The following is an 18,624-nucleotide window of genomic DNA, read 5'->3' as shown; positions in this document are numbered from 1 at the left end:
AGCTCTTTTTGACCACTAACTGCGGCATAAACAGCTTCTTGCTCCCATCTGACCTTTCCCACGGAGGGCCTTTCATCACTGATATGTTTCAGAGCTTTTCTTTGGGCAGAAAGCTGCCATTTAAAAAGAATTGCCTTTGGTGAAACTGTATGGGTTTTATTTACAGGAGCAAGGGGTTACAAACTTAACACTGCTGTTATGAACCCTGCAAAGGATACATTGCACTTGAGAGCTCGGTGTTCATGATGGACGCTTAGCAAGTCTTCGTTTTCAAATGTGCTAAAACCCATGTTCAGTGACTTAGCCTCCACAAGGGCTAAGTGCTTTGAGGTTTGAAAAGCAGCTCAGCAGGCAGCCTGGCTATTACAGCAAGCAATGAGGAAGGAACTGAATTGTGGAGGGAGGACGTGGGCAGTGTTACAAGGCAACGTTGCCCCACAGACCAATGGAGGTGGGAAACCAGTGTCAGTTGTCCTCATGAAATTTGTCAAGTCTGGTTGTGACATTCAATTTTCTTTGGAGAAAAAATAGGTTAATATGCAGGAACTTTTTCCTCGTTGGTCCCTGCTGCAATTTTAACCTAATGCCTTTCTGTTAATTGAGGAACAGAGATGAGCAGCATGGCAGCAAGCAGGAGCAATCTCCATGCACTGTGAGACATGGTCTGGAGCTTGCTCTGTGCTTCTGATCGTAGCTTCTCTTTTGCTGCTGTTGCAATATTGGTTGTGCACTACATTTCTGAGCTAGCAAAGTCATCTGAATGGGGAGGTCTTTCCTGTAAGTAAGTGATGGTGAGGAGTTTTTTTGTTGTTTGTAAATGATTAACAGTTAAGTCAATTGTGTCAAAGGTTAAGCTAGCTGTATCAGATAAGCACATCTTGCTTTAATCTGGGGGCAAAGTCATTTAACACAAAAAATAAGGCCAAAACAAAAAGCTTTGCTCACTCTCAGCCATCTTTCCTACTGGTTCACTCTACATATGTGGAGATGACAAGGCTGCTGGTTACTGACTGCCTTGTTCAGTGACATTCAGTGGGAAACCTCAGCCTGCAATGGAAACTTTCTGTTCTGATGAATGTCCTACAAGGGATCAGTTTGCATCCTTCTCTCTGTTAGATCATTGCCAGGCTGCCAAACTAGAAGCCACTTGCTTGTCTGTCAGAGTTGGTGCCATCTGTGAGATCGGTGTGACATATTAAGGTGTCACAGTTGCCCGGGTCATTACATTGAGACCGGTTTTGAATTGTGTCAGTGAGTATGATTGATTTTATATACAGCATCCATCATTCCCATAATGAGCAAATTCAAATGGATTTATTCCTTGTGTCATTAAAGCACTGAGCCTTGGCCCAGAGCGCTCAGTGCAGGAATGTCTCCTCAAAAACATCTGCTTTCCCAGAAAACACAACAAAATGTAATATTTTGTGCAAGCAAATGCAGATGTGGAGAGTTTTTCTGCCTCTGTGATGCTTGTGGCAGATTAAAACAAATGGAGGCATTAGGAGGAAGGCTGTTCTGCCTCAAGAGTCAAAGGGAGCTGTACTCAAAGTGAGAAGCAGCGAGACTGAAGGCTGCCTTAAGAGATGAATGAAGAAGAGTTTGGTGAGCTTTTGAGGTTCCTCATCCAGAAGTGTGGCTTGGTGAGTTCTCAACAGCAGCCCTTGCAGAGTTTTCTGTCCTGTCTATGCTATTGAAGCCAATACCCCATCACACCTCTTGCCCGTGGCCTCAGGACTTTGGGCATTCTGAGAAAGAGCCTATGTTTTAGTCTGAGAGAAAACTAAGCTGCCACGCAGGCAGAGGAATTCCCAGCCTTCCTCCGGGTGACAAACCAGAATCCAAAAGCAGAAATAAATACTTAATTTTGCAGTTTGTTCCTCGAGAGCTGACTTCATTTCCCTTATTGCTTCCCTCTTGCCAAGTCTTGAGTATTCCATTTCATTTGCTGAAACATTCATTTGTTTCTGCCTCCTGAAAGAAGTGTTAAAAATGAAAGTTGAAATAGCTTCTGGCCAGCTCCCTTGCTTTCTTTCCCTTTGCCAGCAGAAAGTCGTGCATTAACAATTACAAAGTTTACCTTGCACCTCTGCCAAGTGCTGGGTCCTCTGCTCTTTACTGCATGGAGGGGTGAGCCAGTTTGTTTCCAAACCCTCCAGTACAGAACTGGAGCCGTGCTGGTTTTGACCCGCTGATGGGATGGTGGCACGATGACTGTGGCATGGATGGCATTTGCTCCGCTCCCCATCAAACTGCTGCTGCTTTGTGCTGCACTCTGCTTCCTGAATGTTCATTGCTTACTGTAAGTAAACATTTTCAAAGAGATGTGCTTGGGGTGATATGGTAAACAGTGAAAAATCAGTACCAGCAGTCTGCTTCGGCTTAGTAGGGGAAATAATTGCTGTCCTGAGCTATTTCTTTCTTTGTAATGAATAGCAAAAATAGTATGGGTAAGTCATCTGATGAATTTGATAGAACAGATTGCCGTGGTCATGTTGTAAGGTGGAGTTGTGCCTGCAACGTGCCAACATTCAGGCTGCCCAACAGCATGCTGGAAAGGATTTCATAGGGCTGCAGTTGATCAGTGTCTAATATTTCTGATCTAATGAAATTATTTCCACTGCTCACTGAACTTTGAGCTTTGATTTTGTGCCTTGGTGAGCTGATGAGTTTTTTTGTAATTCCTTTATTCATTGTGATTTTTTAACGTGCAGTAATGGGAGCCCCTTGTCAGGTGCTAGGTCATGCTCAAAGCTTTAGCTGGTGGTATCCCATGTGTTGGAGGAACTGGAACACAGTGGGGGCAACTTGTCTGTTAAACTGGGCGTGAAAGGAAACTCACTGTCAATGTTTTCCATCTTAGATAGGCACTAGAAGGAAGAATTTATCTGGGATGAGCATTTAATCAGAAATAGTCAATCTGGCTGAAAGATGAGGCAAAAATTTGGCTACAGCATTGTGGAAGCCATGGAGACAGCTCTTGTAGTGGGGTGAGAATGGCTGGGGGACAAGTAGAGGCTCACAATTGGGGTTCGTGTTAATTATGGGGATGAATGGGGTGAGTGATTGAATGTCTATCTGTTGTGTACTGACAATAGTGTCTAAAGCAAATAGTTTTCCCCAGCTTGAGAAAAGATTGCCCGCTTGGCAAGGGGCGGCCCTTAAGCCTTGTTTTCAAAAGTGCAGAGTGTGTCCGAGGCCTTTGCATTGTGGCTGGTGCTTCTGGGGTGCCTGGCCATGGAGTTGCATGTGGTGGCCACTGTGCCAACTTGTTCTCTTGGGCTCACACGGCTTGAGATGTGGCCCAGGCTGTTGGGATATGGGTTCTGTTTCCCTTGACGGTTTTATAGTGGCCAAGCTGTTCTGATCTCGCAGCATGATGGCTCCACGTGCTGAAGCTCTCATGTTGTTGAACACAGCAGTGGAACAGAATCCCTTGGGCTGATCAGCACCAGCGGCAGGCAGGCCCGGTCTGCACGTGACTCACCCCAACCCCGTGACTGCGTGCTCTCCCCTTGGTCCTCATGGAGCAAATGTGATCCCTGCCAGAAGAAAAGGGTGAGTGCCTGAGGATCTCTGTCCTCCCTAATGGTCCCCTGCGGGACACAGAGGCATGTGGTGCCTCTCAGGATTAAGATGCTTTTCCTTGGTTGTCAGCGAGCATTCCCTGCCCGAGGAGCCACATCAAATGAAGGTAATGACCCCAGGAGCGTGAACATCAAAATCCCTGTTGCTGGAGGGACCTCTGCTAATGAGCTGGAGAAACCATTCCCAGGCTTAACTAGGGATAACTGGTGATGTGAGCTGGGAAGAGCGAAGCTTCGTTTCAAAGAGTTAATCTCAAAAGCTGGGCAAAAAGAAGGAGGGCTAACATATTGGATGGAGTAATTGACTGCTTCACAGCAGTGTTGTGGGCGGAAAAAAATCCCTAATGATACAGAGGGCCAAGTAAATACACTGACAGAAAATAACAAGGGATGTTGTTACCAGCGCTAATTGAAAGAGTGGAGATGTAACCGAATCCTTCCTCACTCTTGCAAATGCCCACACTGTGCTGTCAGGCACATTTAAACAAACTGTCAGATAAAAGCAAACTTTCTGTCATCCCTTCCAATTCCCAATCCTTGCTTAGTAAAATTAAAACTGTCCCAGATTAGAAATGTTTGAAATGAGGTACGTTACCAGCATAGCTCTCCTTTGCCTCCACTTTTCAATCCCATTTCTCTTAGATCTCCACCAGCACAACATTGCTTTGTTTTTTAACTAAGGAATCAAAAAACAAATTCACCATTTCTGTGCACTCGAATCAATATATATTATTTTTTTATTTCATCACAGTACAGATTTGCCCGCCTGGAACAACCATCTCAGTTCAATGGAGAGCCATGTGATTACTCTGACAACGAAAGTGAAGACTGTGTTACCAATAATCCCTGCAGAAATAAAGTCAGGTGTGAAGGTTTTGTGTGTGCAGTTACAGGTAAGGGCTGTAGGAGGGAGGAATGATGTATGTGATGTCTCTGACACCCTCACTCTAAACTTTCTCCTTCTACGAGAGTTGGCAGGGCTGGCTGAAGTTAGTCCATGTCCATCCATTGCTGTTTTATGTTTGCATCTATGAGTTTGAGTGACTATTAGCCAACGTCAGTCAGTCTGCAGCATGCATTCAAAATCTCCAAACAAAAACTAGTTAGTAAAATCTGTAGCACTAGTGGATATGATGGCAAGAACAAAAACTGTGCTGAGCATCCTTGCCACCCACCAGACCAGGCTGCCCAGAGCCACATCCAGCCTGGCCTTGAATGCCTCGAGGGATTGGGCATCCAAAGCCTCCTTGGGCAACCTGTTCCAGTGTGAAATACTTCCTCCTAACATCTAACCTAAACCTCCCCTGTCTCAGTTTAAAACTATTCCCCCTTGTCCTGTCATTATCAATGCATGTTCCTCCTTCCTGTTTATACGCGCCCTTCAAGTACTGGAATGCCACAATGAGATCTCCCCAGAGCCTTCTCTTCTCCAAGCTAAACAAGCCCAGTTCCCTCAACCTTTCCTCATGGGAGAGGTGCTCCAGCCCTCTGATCATCTTAATGGCCTCCTCTAGACACGCTCCAAGAGCTCCGTGTCCTTCCTGTGCTGAGGGCCCCAGGCCTGGATGCAGTACAGTTTCATGCAGATCAAGAGGAAATATTTTCCAGCTAATAATCTTGAATTATATGTTACATTATTTTATTTTATTTCTAAATTCTGTGTTAGGGGACTGTGATTTTGCAGTATTGCCTGTAAGCATGATAATAAATATTTTCCCGAGCAACGTTCTTATTGGTTCCTAGGGAGATGCATTGCACGGAGGCTGCTTTGTAATGGGGATGATGACTGTGGAGACCAGTCAGATGAAAAAAACTGCAAAAAAGTGTTTAAAAAATGTGACCAGAAGATGGAGCAATACTGGGGAATAGAGAATCTGGCCAAAGGGTAAGTTGGTGATCTTTATGAGATGTTTTCTTAACGAAGCTTCAGGCACAGACATGGAACAGAGAAAAGCCATGGCAATTGCTGTATCCAGGAGTTCCAGTCAGACTCCCTTTAGGGTCTTGATCCAAAGCCTAGTGGGAAATCATTATTGATTCCATGAGTCTTTCAACGAGAGCTTTGTACTGCCAAAACTTGGGAGTGAAGAGTGAGGTGCAAATCCAAACATTTCTTTCATGTCTCTGTAGAGATCCCATGAGTGGGAGCGATTCAGTCTTCCAGTTATTTTGCACAAGTGATTTAAACCAGCGTGTTGTATTGCCTAAAATCTGTTCTTGTCTGTGGATTTGTGTTTTTGCACAAGGTATTGGTTTTGGTGGGTCAAAATGTCACGGATTTCTGCCATGAAACTAAGAGGTGGTGGAACTTCTGTCCTTTGCCTGAGTAGGGCAGGGTTACAAACCCCAACCTGGTGGGGATTCTAATCTGCGTTCAGATTGATCCATCTTTTACTGGCTAAGACCGTGGCAACTTTTTCTAATGTCATACTGTGTGAAAACAGTCTTTTCTTGTTCTGCGGGAAAAAGAAAAATGGTTTTTACTTAAAAAATAAGAAAAGAAATCATACTGTAGGAAAAAAAAAGAAGATAATTTTCTACTTAGTCCCAGGAGATACAGCTGCTGTGCATGTCACTGCTAATGCTTTAGTGCTTCTGAGTTTAATCAAAATGAGAAATAATGTCGGACAATTACAGGAACATGCTTCTCATCTCTTTGAAGCTGCAGTTGCTCAGTAATTTGCTTTTAGTGGACTTCCCTACTCTTCAGTTTGTTCTAAAATCAGAGTTAATATTTTACAGCTTCAGTGTCATTATTGTGCAAGTCTCTCTCCCCAAAACAAGGAGAGGCAGATCTAGCAGAGGCCTTGCTTGTTAGGCATTCAGTTTTTCTCTGGAGGAATTGAGTTGATCAACCAATGGAAGAGGCAGAGCTTTCTGTTGGTGTTTCAGAGTAAAGAAGTAACAAAGAACCATCAGCCAACAAGCACCCCTTTTGCCTTTCTTATCCAAGCTATTTGCTGTGTAACCCTGAATCAGTCATAAACAATATTCTGCTATTATGCTTCACATGCAGGTTAAATATCATCACAAAAAACTTGGAAGGATTAGTTCTTGATCACAGATACTATGCTGGGGGATGTTCTCCCCATTACATTGCGGACGTGAGATTCAGAAAACCATACAATGTGGAAAGCTATACACCAGAGGTATGTGTCATATCCTTCTGTAGATAAACATACGCATATTCCACTAAATTTGCTGGATAGTGCTGATAAAGCTTCATTACTAAATGGTTTCATAAAGAACTACAGAACTCTTGAGATCAAATGGGACGAGAGTGAGTTTAGCCCAGCTTCCAGAATATCATCACACCACGTGCACTAAATGGACTTGGAGCAGTGCCCATACGTTAAGATTCGGGTGCACTGGAATAGATGGCAAATTTCCTGTGATCCTTCCTATTACAAAACCTGATATTTTTTGAGTGTTGTCTATTAGGAAACCATTTCCTCTGAGGGTTTCTACTCTCATCGATGCCTACGTTTCACCTTCTTTGTGTAAGATTGACATATGAAGTAATAGGCTCCAATCCTCGCAGTATGGAGGAGGTGGTAGCTTTTCTACTGCTGTAAATCAGCTCTTCCCGAAGAAGTAGCATTAATAATAATAGTGCTTTGCAATTATACAAGGCTTTTCATCTTCAAAGTGCAAGCATTAATTCACGAGTATATTTGTAGCTGCTCTCCCTTCCTGTGCTTCAGGTGTACATTCACTGTGCAGAAAATAAGATGTATTGTTTTTGCTTTCTGTTTAGACCAAAGGCAAATATGAATTTACAATGACTGAATACGACTCCTTCTCAGATTATGAAAGCAGTGTCCTGAAGGCACAAGTTTCGCAGTCAAGCTTCAGCATTGGTATAAGCATACCCAATCTGTTTGATATCGGTTACAGTAATAACGACAGCAGGTTCAAGAAGTTCATTCAAAGGATGAAAAGATTTTCTTCAACAGTAAGCCCTGCTCCACTTAAATCTCTTCTAACACATTTTCTGTGTTTGTGTGTGTATTGATTGCATCCCCATCCTCAGGTCGGCAGCCACGACCGCGATAAATGAAGTCTTTCCCCCGATTGGATTTTGCAGTTTTTATTGGTCAAACGTTTACTGAGGCTGCAACACCTTGGTTTGTGTTTGCAACACCCGGGAGCTTTTCCATTCACAGATCTGCCTGGAATCGTGCTTGCCTAACCCTTACAGTCAGCCATGGTTGCATGCAGTCTGCCCAGTCAGTGCTGGATATCCACATTTGGGTGTTTGTAGCGAAATCACAATGGAAATAAGTGCAGACATCCTCCCCTTCCTACAGCAGTCTCACTAGTAGATGCACAAATGGGATTGCAAGCAGTCTGGGAGATAGGAGGTGAATGGGTGCAACCAACACGATGAAATCCTGCACAGATCAAGCTGTGGTTTAGCTAATGAAGCCCAGAGTTCCCCTACCCTATGGTGAGGTATGCTGAGTAATGGGGTGACGTTGGGGACAAAAAGGATTTTCTGCAGTTTTGGGATTTCTGTACCTTTAAGCAGTCCAGACAGCTGCCCAGTGCCATCACATGTGCAGGGCTGTTCCTCTTTTAGGTGGGTTCAGGAAGGCAGGAGCTGCCACTTGGGTAAATGGTAGTTCAAGCATCAAAGCCACGCTATTCTACTATAGGGTAGCCTTGACAGTAACATGGAATGAAAACTGCTGGCAGGCCTTCTGTGAGCTTAACTATAGACTAACAGATGCCATTTGACTTGGGTTGATGCAGCCTATCCGCTGAATACATCATTCATCAGATGAGGAAACACACACAGTACAAAATAAGGATGGCACCATCACTTCCAGTCTCATCTTCAGAGATGTGGTCACAGCTGTGATCTGATGCATGCTTTAAGCTGGCTGGAGAGGCTTTAATCTGTAACTCGTAGGGCTGTTTTATGAGATTCATTCGGAGCTAGTGAGCAACATCATTTGATTTCTTCTTTTCATCTGTTATTGCTGTAAACAAACCTAGCTCTTGTCAGTGGTTTAATAGTACTGCTGATCTATGTCTCTCAGTATACAGTGCACTCGGCAATGGCAGAGCATTCCTTGTTGCTATTAAACTTGCACTTGCTTCTTGCAAAGTGACATTTCCCATGACAAGATCACAGGTATATGGAGAAGCATTTGTAATAGATACCCAGGAAGAATATCAATGCTAAGTTTTGGTTCTGTTATTTAAGCCATAGTGTTCTGCACTGAAAATGCCCTCGATGTGTGACTGCTGGCCCAAACAACTGGACACAAAATCCTTGGGATGTGACAGATGGCTTTTTTTAACAGAAAAGAGAGATATAATACATGTTCATGCATACATATTCTTATAAATACCTATAAATGTGTGTTTCCTGTGTTTCTGCATGCCATGTAGTCCAGCAAATTCCTCCACGCCCGTTCTGAGCTGACTGTGGCAGTATATAAGCTGAAGACACGAGCCTTGATGCTGCATTATGAGTTTCTGCAGAGGCTCCATCAGCTCCCGTTGGAGTACAGCTATGGGGAATACAGAGAGCTGTACCGAGACTATGGGACACACTACATCACTGAGGCTACCGTTGGTGGCATCTATGAATATACGTTAGTCCTGAACAGCAAAGAGCTCCAGAAGGCAGGTATGTGCATCTGAAGCTTGTGAAAGGCTTTGGGGCCAGACCTCGCTTTTCAGTGGGAAACCCCTCTGCGTGTACCCAGTGATGGTTCAGATCTGAGGAAAGAAGAGATTGTGCCGGAAGGAGCCAGCAGCATCTCCACAAGAAAACCCATACAGAGAATAGGGAATTAAAAGTGTTTCCACAGCATTGGGTAAAGCAGTGCTTTTCAAAGCGTGCTCAGCATCACGGGCTCCATCTAGCTCTCGAGTATGGATGCTGCCTGTTCACAGAAAGGGCCCTGTGGCAAGTGTTTCAGACTACACGTTTTGGGGGCTGACATGATGTTGAGATGAATGAGAGCCATGTAGCTTAACATTTCTGCCAGCTTTGAAACCTTAGCCTGAGTTCTTTTTCCATTGCCTTTTCAAGTGATGGTTCTGAAACACCTTTAGCCTCAAGAGCTTTTCCAGCATGTAAGAAACAGTAAATAATTTGCTGGGTGACTCTTGTGCCTGACATTGCTCTTGCTCTTTGACTCTGGTTTCCTTTTTTTTTTTGCAAGAAATGATGATTGTTGCATGGGATAGAGAGAGCTGTGTGACATTAATCAATAGCTGCACTCTCTTATTTATTCATTGGCATGGAAGTGAGGAACTGCCTTCGTTGTCTGTTTGTGAAAGCATTTAATGGACTGCCACATGCGACACTCAGTCTGTTTGCTCTTCTGCTGGCTTGGAGATTGCTGGTTTTTGCTGTAGGCAGATATGTCCCAGAGGGACAGACTTTAGATTCAGAATTTACATGGAGCAACTTACATGAAACAATTAAGGGTCTTCTGGCAGGAAAGAACTGGAGGCATGAGCTAGTAAATGGGGACAAAAGCTACTTAAAGCATTACCCCTAACAAACCTGATTTGTGATGGAGGGGATGGGTGGGATGTAGTCCTTTGTCCTGTGTCCTTGGCACAGGTGTTTTAAGTCACAGATCAGACTCCCTCATGCTGCTGCTCTGCATAGCCCAGTGCAGCTGAGCTGACTGTAACAACTCTCTCCTTTCAGCATCCACCAGGCATTTGCACCTTGTTTTAGAGTTCTAGGAACCATGGACTTCATTTCATACTACTAATTTCATACTGCCAGTTATCCCAAAGAAGGCTTAATCCTTGTCATTTTTTCCCTCATATATATTTTCAGTGTTTATTTTCTGCATAGAAGGACATGAAAAAAACACTGCAATGTTTTGTTGTGCATTTTAAGGTTTTTCTATGAGCGACGTCCAGAAATGCGCGCAGCACGGCTTTAAATTCAGTGGAACTATTAAAGCTGTCTCTCTGGTTCTTGGAATAAATGCAGAAGGCTGTAAATCCCTTCTAAAGGAGATTGGAGGTAGGTGTGAACCACTCGTGTGATTTCATTTCTAACCAGTGTCGCTGCAGAAAGAACATCCCATCACATTGCCTGGTGGACAGATTTCCTCTCTGAGGGTGGAGAGGAGCTTTGGGCAGTGGAAGGACCTGCAGGCCTTATTGCTGCCTGTTGGAGGGATGGGGATGGAAGAAGAGGATGAGAGTATTTCTGCAAGCAAGCAGGAGGGGCACAGGACATGCAGTGTAGGAGAAGGGGCATCAGGTATGAAGCACCTGTGGCCTTTTTCTTCCCAGCCCCCACTCTCTAAATGTGTTTTTTTTTTTGCAGACAGCACCTCCAAAAAGCAGTATGTGGAAGACTTCATCGCCCTTGTTCGTGGGGGAGCAAGTGAACACATTACGGCATTGGCTAACAAAGGCCTGCCAACAGCCACACTGATGCAGGAGTGGGGGGATGCTGTGCAATACAACCCTGAGATCATAAAGCTGAAGGTATTGAGTCCATTGCTGTGGTCAGCCTCGCTTAGCTCAGTGCCTTTGAAAGCAGCGTGTTCAAATAAATGAGAATTATGTTTTTCTAGAGGGCCATTTTTAGGACTACCGATAGAACTGCATTGGCATCGTTGCTCTGAGGATGGATGGGTGCTCAGAAAATCAAAGTTGTGATGCATTAAAAAGGGCAATGTTGTTGAAAGTGACTGAAGTGAACAGCTTTTCCTCCTTCAAACTTGGTTATGCCAGTGTGATCACTTAGTTCCTATCCAGCAGGCCATCCATTTTCTGGTTCAGCAGCGTATCACTTATCTAAAGTATGGCTGGCAACGTTTACTTATTTTTCCTGCAATCTGAACAGTAATTGAATCTTAAACAGTAATTGAGAGATGCTCTGGTGCCTGCCTGGTGCTTTCTGCAGTGGGTTTGCCTTCCCCAAGCCCCTAATGCCCTGTAGGTGAACCTTCCAGAAAGATGCTGGGAAGTCTTTCAGAAGGAGACAATGTAAATGTGATGCTTTGCACTTCCAGAAAGTTCTCCCACAACAAATTGTGGTGTCCTTTGCCTTTCCTGGCATCGGTGGTCAGGCTGCCCCATGATTTGATTTGATATCTCTAAGCCTTCATTTACCTACTGTTATCCCTGCGGGGCTCAGAGATCAAGAGTATCAGCAGACTGTAACTAAATGTCAGCCTGGGGATGCTTAGTTAGGGAAACCTAAAGCAAAACAGTTCATAAATCATCTGCGGAAAGGACTTGGCAGGTCACTCTCAGTATATTTCCGTGTTTGTATGAGCTGAAGCCCAAAAGTGAAGTATGGATCACAGATAATTGATGAGGAGGGAATGTACAGCAGCAGGAGATGAGCATTCTTTATTGATGCTTTCTCTTGTTTCTAGAAGCTTGAGACTGTAATAGCAGCTCAGGGATCATTCGTGCTTTTTGCTGTATGGCGGTGGCAGGTATCCCTATAGCAGGGTTGGGAATTTGGGATGGGTCCACTGGTGAGAGAGTGGGTGACTGCTTATCTGTAGGGCATGGTGAACTTTCCATTGCTCTCTGTAAAAGAAATGAGCAGGCCAAAGTCTCCTTGATTCCTACAGCACATTCACTGTGCTCTACATCCCGTATCTTTTACTACCGATCCCATCTGCAGTGGCTGCATTTGGAGATCATGATCTTCTCTTTTTGGAAGGCTGTGAGGCCCATATTTTGCCTTCATAAAGAGAAAACTCAGCCTTGGAATGCAGAGGTGATTACACTTAAAAGTGCAAACGTGAGTGCCTGAGGATGAGGAATGAGGGAGATTTCTCTGGGTGGCTTTGGGGGATGGTTTTTAAACTGGAGAGAGGGAAAGTAGTTGTCAGCAAATTAACAAAATATCAACATCAGGAAAATAGTAAGAAGGCATTTAATGGAACTTTCCAACCAGCTGTCGGGCTTTTGAATCTCCTTCTGCGTTTGCAGTTTTGTTGGTGTCACAAACCAAGAGGAGGATCCCTGCAAGTATTCCTGACCGTGCTGCCATGCTGTTTACTGGGTTTAAAGGAATACTAATGGGAAGCTTGGGGCATGTACCGCAAGGTCCTCATTTCCCTCACCAGCCGTGCTCCCATTGAGCCACAACATGCTCGCGCCATCTTGAGCACTGTGTGGATTGCTGCTTCTTCCATCCCTTTAGGTACAGCCGCTGTATCAGCTGGTGACTCCAGCTGATTTTGCTAATGCGATGACAATAAAAGAAAATCTGCGCCGGGCTCTTGATGAGTTTCAGCTGGAGACCAGTTCCTGTCGCTGCGCTCCATGCCAAGGCAATGGGATCCCGGTTTTGAAAGGTAAGAGGATGTCACCCCACTTCTCAAGCCTCTTTCAGCAGTGAGCAGGGAATCTTTGGGAGGAAGGAGGCTGAGCAAGTCATCAACTCTTCAGTTGTTCCTGTCATATTCTTTTAAAATGGGGTTTTAGAAGATCATAGGAATGTAGAATAGTTTGGGTTGGATGGGTCCTTTAAATCATCTAGTTCCAACCCCACTGCTATAAGCGGTGACACCTCCCACTGGTTGGTTCTTATTTGTAGAATGCTTCTCTTTAGTCAACACAGTGGAGTCACAGGATGCACCTTTTTAATGGAAGGGTTTATCTGCAAAAGTTCCATGCAGAATTTTGCTCCTGTCTCAATTAAGTATTAAAAAAAAAAACACCTCGATGTCTCCTCCTTTGCTTTTAATTTTGCTTCCATCATCCCAGAGAAGTGACTACTGTCTCAGCATTAATTAGTGCTTGTTAAAGTGTTTTGAAGATGAAAAGCACCACGTAAGTGCCAAGCACAGTGAGCACCATCACCTCCCCCCATTTCTAATAGAAGCTGTCCTCCTTTGTAAGCAGGCTGTGATTTAAAAATGAGGGGGGAAAGTAATCAAACTGAATGAAAACCTCTGCCTAAACAGAGATATACGATGTAATGAGGGCTTCTAACAGAGGGGCCATTTTTTTTCAAGTGCCTAATTCCAATCTGCATCTGCAAAAGTCCTGATGAGATTCGTTATCATCTAAATGTGCCTAAGGTAGAACGATTGCTTCAGGTACCAGTGAGCTGATTGTAGCACTTAAGGGTTCGTCTCATAATTACCCTTGGTTCAATAACTTCTCAGGATTGGGATCGGTTGGCTTTCATGTGGGGTGTTCTCAATGAGAGGCTTTTAATGACCATTATTTTCTCAAGTGGGAGCTCTTGGCGGGTCCTGGGAGGTCTGAGTGGGGTTAGGCAGGTTTTTCCTCTGCGTAAGATGCACAGTTTGTTCCTATCCAACCCTGCCATGAAATCTCTCTGCAAAGGGGCAGGGGTCTTTTTGAGGAGGCAAGTGGGGCAGAAGCGTAGTGCCATTTCTCTGCTTTGTTGCTGCTTTATTCTTTCACCACCAGAGAAATCACTATCTATCCCTTCCCTTGCAGCACCCTGAAGGAACAGGTGACTGCAGGGAAATGTGACATAACTGAAGTCTGTAACCCCACCATCTCTGCTCGCTTTCAGGAACACAGTGTGAGTGCATCTGTCCCCTGGGCCGCCGTGGCACTGCCTGTGAGACCCCCAGCAGGACAGGTGAGTGGGACCCACAGGGCTGTGCTGCTGTCTGCACTTTGTCCAGCCCAGGGCATAGGGTTAGAGCCCTGCAAAGGGGACAGATGCTCATTCCCTGCATGCTCTTAAGTTTCATTTTCTTTTGTTTGTGCGCACACAGAGTTGCTTTCACGGTGGTGACACACTGGAACAGGTTGCCCAAGATGGCTGTGGATGCCCCATCCTGGAGGCATTCAAAGCCAGGCTGGATGTGGCTCTGGGCAGGCTGGTCTGGTGGTTGGTGACCCTGCACACAGCAAGGGGGTTGAAATTAGATGATCATTGTGGTCCTTTTCAACCCAGGCCATTCTATGATTCCTAATTTACAGTCCACATCAGGCCTTGGGTATCCTCCAGCAATTCAGTTTCCCAAGTTCTTCCCTTCGGTACAGCCCATGTGTTGCAAACTGTTTTTCTTTATATATGTTGCTGTGCATTTTAATCTTAAAATCTTATTATGTTGTTTTGAAGCATTCTTGGTCGCTTTGTATCGGCGCTGTCTCCTGACTGATGTTCTGACTCCTTCTAGTTTAGGATGGCCTGTGAATTTAATCATTTTGTTTACTTCTTCCAGCTCATTAATCTAGATGCTAAGTAATACTAGATCTCAGGCAGCCAGAGCTCTGGCACCATCCCACACTTTGCTGCACTGCATTTATCACCGCTCTTTGTTTACAGTCTTTTATCCAGTTCTCATTCTGCATGACTGTGTCCTACCAATGCCAGGCTGAAATGCATTGTATGCCAAGATTACATCATGCAAAGGGTCAATTTTGGAGGTGTTTCTAAGCCAGTCTGTTCAATCTTAAACTGTGCAGTCACTTACACCTTGTTCCGGTCTGCTTAGCACACATGTAATCACATCTGACTCTCCCAGAGCTTCACATCCATCCACTTGTCAGCATAAAACTTCCCTTCTCACTCCCCTTTCCTTCTTTTCCGTGTCGCTCCTGTGTTCAGCTCCATGATTCTCAGGGTTTTGAATTTCTGTCACTCACATGCTCAGGGTCCAGAAGAAGACACTGTAATAGGAAAAGCAGTAGGTAGAAAGCTGAATATTCAAGCTGTTGTTCACTGGAGGGGAACGTGCTGACATTATCCCTAACGCCTCAAAATGTGGCTGACACGAGCTTAGTTGCTCTTTTCCTTAGTTAGGGTTGGATTAGGTCAGAGAGAGAAACACCCCATAACCAAAAATAAATCTGATGGATGCATTTTCCTTGTCCTCGACGTACAAAATGTAGTTTGAACAGAGAATTAAAACGTCTTAAAAGTGTTGCTGTAAATGACTCAAGAGCGTTGGTGCTGGTGTGGATGGGGCAGAGCTGTTTGTGTGAAATATGATTCATGGAAGCTGACAGCTCTGCCCATGGAAAGAGCTGCTTTATTCTGACAGTCCTCTCTGGCTTGGTTTTTTGTTTTCCAGATGCTGCTATTAATGGAAACTGGGGTTGCTGGGCCAGCTGGTCTCCGTGCTCAGGAGGTCAGCGAACAAGGAGGCGGCAATGCAACAACCCTGCACCGCAGAACGGCGGCTCATCATGTTCGGGTCCAGATACTGAAACAGTTACTTGCTAGAGGGAAAATCATTAAGAACTCGGTTTGCACATGGTGACCAGCTTGCAGACTGAGCGGGAAGGTGTTGCCCTGACTGGCTCGCTAAGTTGGCTTTGCTCTGCTTATCTCAACCCAGTGCATTCAGAAGGCATTGGTAGCATCGCAGCTTTGGAGATGCTTTGCAGTTGTCCTGTGCTCTGATTGTGCTTACTGTTCTTCATAGTTTTCCTGTGTCTTTATGGCATAATAGGGACAGGCTGTATCTCCTGCCTTATTTGGTAGAGATTGTTGCCTGATTTTAAGTTCTTCTGTTTTATTTTTGAACGTTCCATTGAGATAAGACTGATCTTACACCAGAATACTCACTCATATGATGCTACTATTTCTATGAAGACAGCTGTATCGCATGGAGCAAAATACAGCATATTAAAGTTTAAATCTCAGTGAGCACTATAGTATCTAGTGTGACATTCAAAGCCACTACCCCAGTTTCCCTATTTATGGTATTTAACTTAATTGTTGTATTAGTAGTTGTCTTGAAGGAGTGAAGCCCAAATTACGAAGCACAGTCTGGTGATATTGAGGTACTGTTATCTAACTGCACAGCAGTTGTACTCTTACTCCAGAGACAAGCTTCCTCCTGTGCATTAAGAAACAGCACAGGCATACTAAGTGCACCCTGATACACTCAGATACTATTTCCTTGGAGAGGTCAGGGAAGGACAGAGGGATGCTACTGGGATGGGGAATGGGAAAGCAGCTGCTCCTTCTGCTGTTGCCTTGGGCTTTGGGAAGGCAACAGAGATGACTGTTTGCAGGTTAAGTCATCAGAGATGGAGAGAGTTTGCTATGCAATGAGACAAAGCAAAATGTTTTCCCTTTATTACCATCCCTGAAGCCATGCATCATGATCCAGGTCCTACAGAACAGGAACTTGTGTCTTTGTGCACTGCTTAATGACTCAACTGAGGGCAGACGATCCAGAGACTTTCCTCCTCCAGCTTGTTTGGTACTTAATGATTTTTATGCAAACATTTGTTGGGGCATGCTATAAAATAACAAGAGAGCTTTGCTTTGGGAAAACAGTGCAACCAGTGCAAAGTCATTTGTGAGTGTTGTGAGTCTTCTAACATCAGCAAGGTCACTCTTAGGAAGGCTTTTAAGGATGCTGGTGATGATGGGTTGATATCAGCAGTTTCTCTTCTTTCAGACTGATGTTGTCTAAATGCAATTCTTGTAAGAACATCTCAGGCTCTCTGACATCTAAACAATGGAACGTGCATTTAGTTTTAGCCCTCCTGCCGCCTCCACGCTTATCGAAGAGGTCTGTGTGACAGCTTTAAGAAAGGATGAGCACATTGCATATGTGTATATGTAAAAGCAGCTCGCTCTGTACTCATAATGGGCTACATATGTAATTGGACTGCCAACCCACAACATTCCTTCATCCCTGTGTAACTGTTATGTCTTTTGTGTGGTAGGAATTTGCCAAGTGCCTCATTCAGGGTCATGGCCACTGCTAATGTTGTCTGCATTTTTCTTTGTGGTTTTTAAAGGGGCACTGTGGAAGCAGCGTGCGTTGGTTCATGGTCATAGTGCATCTATCTACTGCCATGGCAAGCAGAGCCAAATACAGCAACCCAAAGCCTGACCCCTATCAGGAAAGCCCAGATTTTTTGAAGTGGAAATGCCTGAGTTTGTATATATGGATTTGGATTGGGGTTTTCTTTTTTTTGAAGGAAGAAAGATAAGTCAGTCTTCAAAATGAGCAGGACAGCCTACCTGGTCTATCATTTCAGTAGTAGATGCATACTAAGCCTACAGGCTCCACGAGCCCCCCATAAAGGACATAACTTTATCTTGTCCTTGCGATTTTGTGCCTTGATTTAACTAGCTAACAATTTACGATGACCCGGAGGGTAATAAAAAATACTCTGCTGAAGGTTTTATTGTTTCATTTTGATATGCATTAAATTTTGGTACTATCTTTTACTGGGGTTTCTCACTTCCACTTTCCGTGCAAGTTGACATGAATAACCCAGGTGTGAAAACAAGAAGGCTGCAGTCACGACACGTGCATGTTCTCTGCTGGTTAAACCCATTTTCCTGGCTAAGACTCTTGTCTCAATGGGCTTTAGTGCATCTCATATTCTATTCCTACTCTGGACCAGATGCACCATGTTAATATGGGTTTACAATATTACATTGGAATTAGATGATCTTAAAGGTCCATTCCAACCCAAACCATTCTAAGACTGTATGATTCCTTAAACCTGTGGTAGTTCTGTACCATTGCTTTTGTTACCTGTGTCTCAGCACAAATACTGACTGGTTGCCAAAGCTATTGCTATTTGCATGCTAAAAATAAACTCAGTAAACAGGGAAAACTGTTTTTTTTCCACCTCCTTCCTGAAGACGTTGCTGCTGTGATATGTGATGGATCCAGTCAACGTGGCTTGAGAAGCTCCAGAAACAGTATTTTTGGTAAGTTGTGATTGATATGTCATGACATTAGGAAGAATTTCATTACAGAGGGAGTGTTCAAGCATTGGAACAGGCTGCTTGGGGAAGTGGTGGGGTTCCCATCCCAGGAGGTATTCAAGACATGTGTTGGGCATGGCACTAAGGGACATGGTTTTGTGATGGGTTTCAGTATCAGACTGATGGTTGGACTTGATGATCATGATGGTCTTTTCTAACCTAAATGACCCTGTGATTCTGTGTCCAACTTTACCAGCACAAAAACAGCCTGATTCTTACTGCAGCTAACATTGAAAATGGGTCAGACTGATTTCCAGATGGGATTCATTCCCTTGTGAAGCTGGGACGTAGTCTAGGCTGCCACCAGGTTGGCTCATGGCCCAGCAGCTGATCTGTGACCCCTTG

General features: G+C 44.3%; 2 protein-coding genes across 2 annotated transcripts in view; one reads left to right on the top strand and one right to left on the bottom strand.

Moving 5' to 3' along the window:
• Positions 1–1,610: 1,610 nt before the first annotated feature.
• On the top strand, positions 1,611–18,121 carry C8B (complement C8 beta chain). Its single transcript, XM_072343623.1, has 12 exons — positions 1,611–2,299; positions 3,417–3,555; positions 4,336–4,477; positions 5,328–5,469; positions 6,601–6,733; positions 7,342–7,539; positions 8,985–9,225; positions 10,462–10,590; positions 10,900–11,063; positions 12,745–12,898; positions 14,095–14,163; positions 15,608–18,121. The coding sequence occupies exons 1-12, from the start codon at positions 2,208–2,210 to the stop codon at positions 15,757–15,759; spliced, it is 1,755 nt and encodes a 584-aa protein (XP_072199724.1). The 5' UTR covers positions 1,611–2,207; the 3' UTR covers positions 15,760–18,121.
• The window catches only part of C8A (complement C8 alpha chain), a 32,957-nt gene continuing 18,549 nt past the window's right edge, over positions 4,217–18,624 (bottom strand). The window contains exon 12 of the mRNA XM_072343622.1: positions 4,217–4,260. The gene's annotated coding sequence lies outside the window, so the exon portion shown is untranslated. The remainder of the gene's footprint in view (positions 4,261–18,624) is intronic.

The sequence above is a fragment of the Excalfactoria chinensis genome, chromosome 8, assembly GCF_039878825.1.
Source record: "Excalfactoria chinensis isolate bCotChi1 chromosome 8, bCotChi1.hap2, whole genome shotgun sequence".
Lineage (NCBI taxonomy): Eukaryota > Metazoa > Chordata > Aves > Galliformes > Phasianidae > Excalfactoria > Excalfactoria chinensis.
The sequence above is the reverse complement of the archived record's forward strand: the minus strand, read 5'-3'. Positions and strand labels throughout refer to the sequence as shown.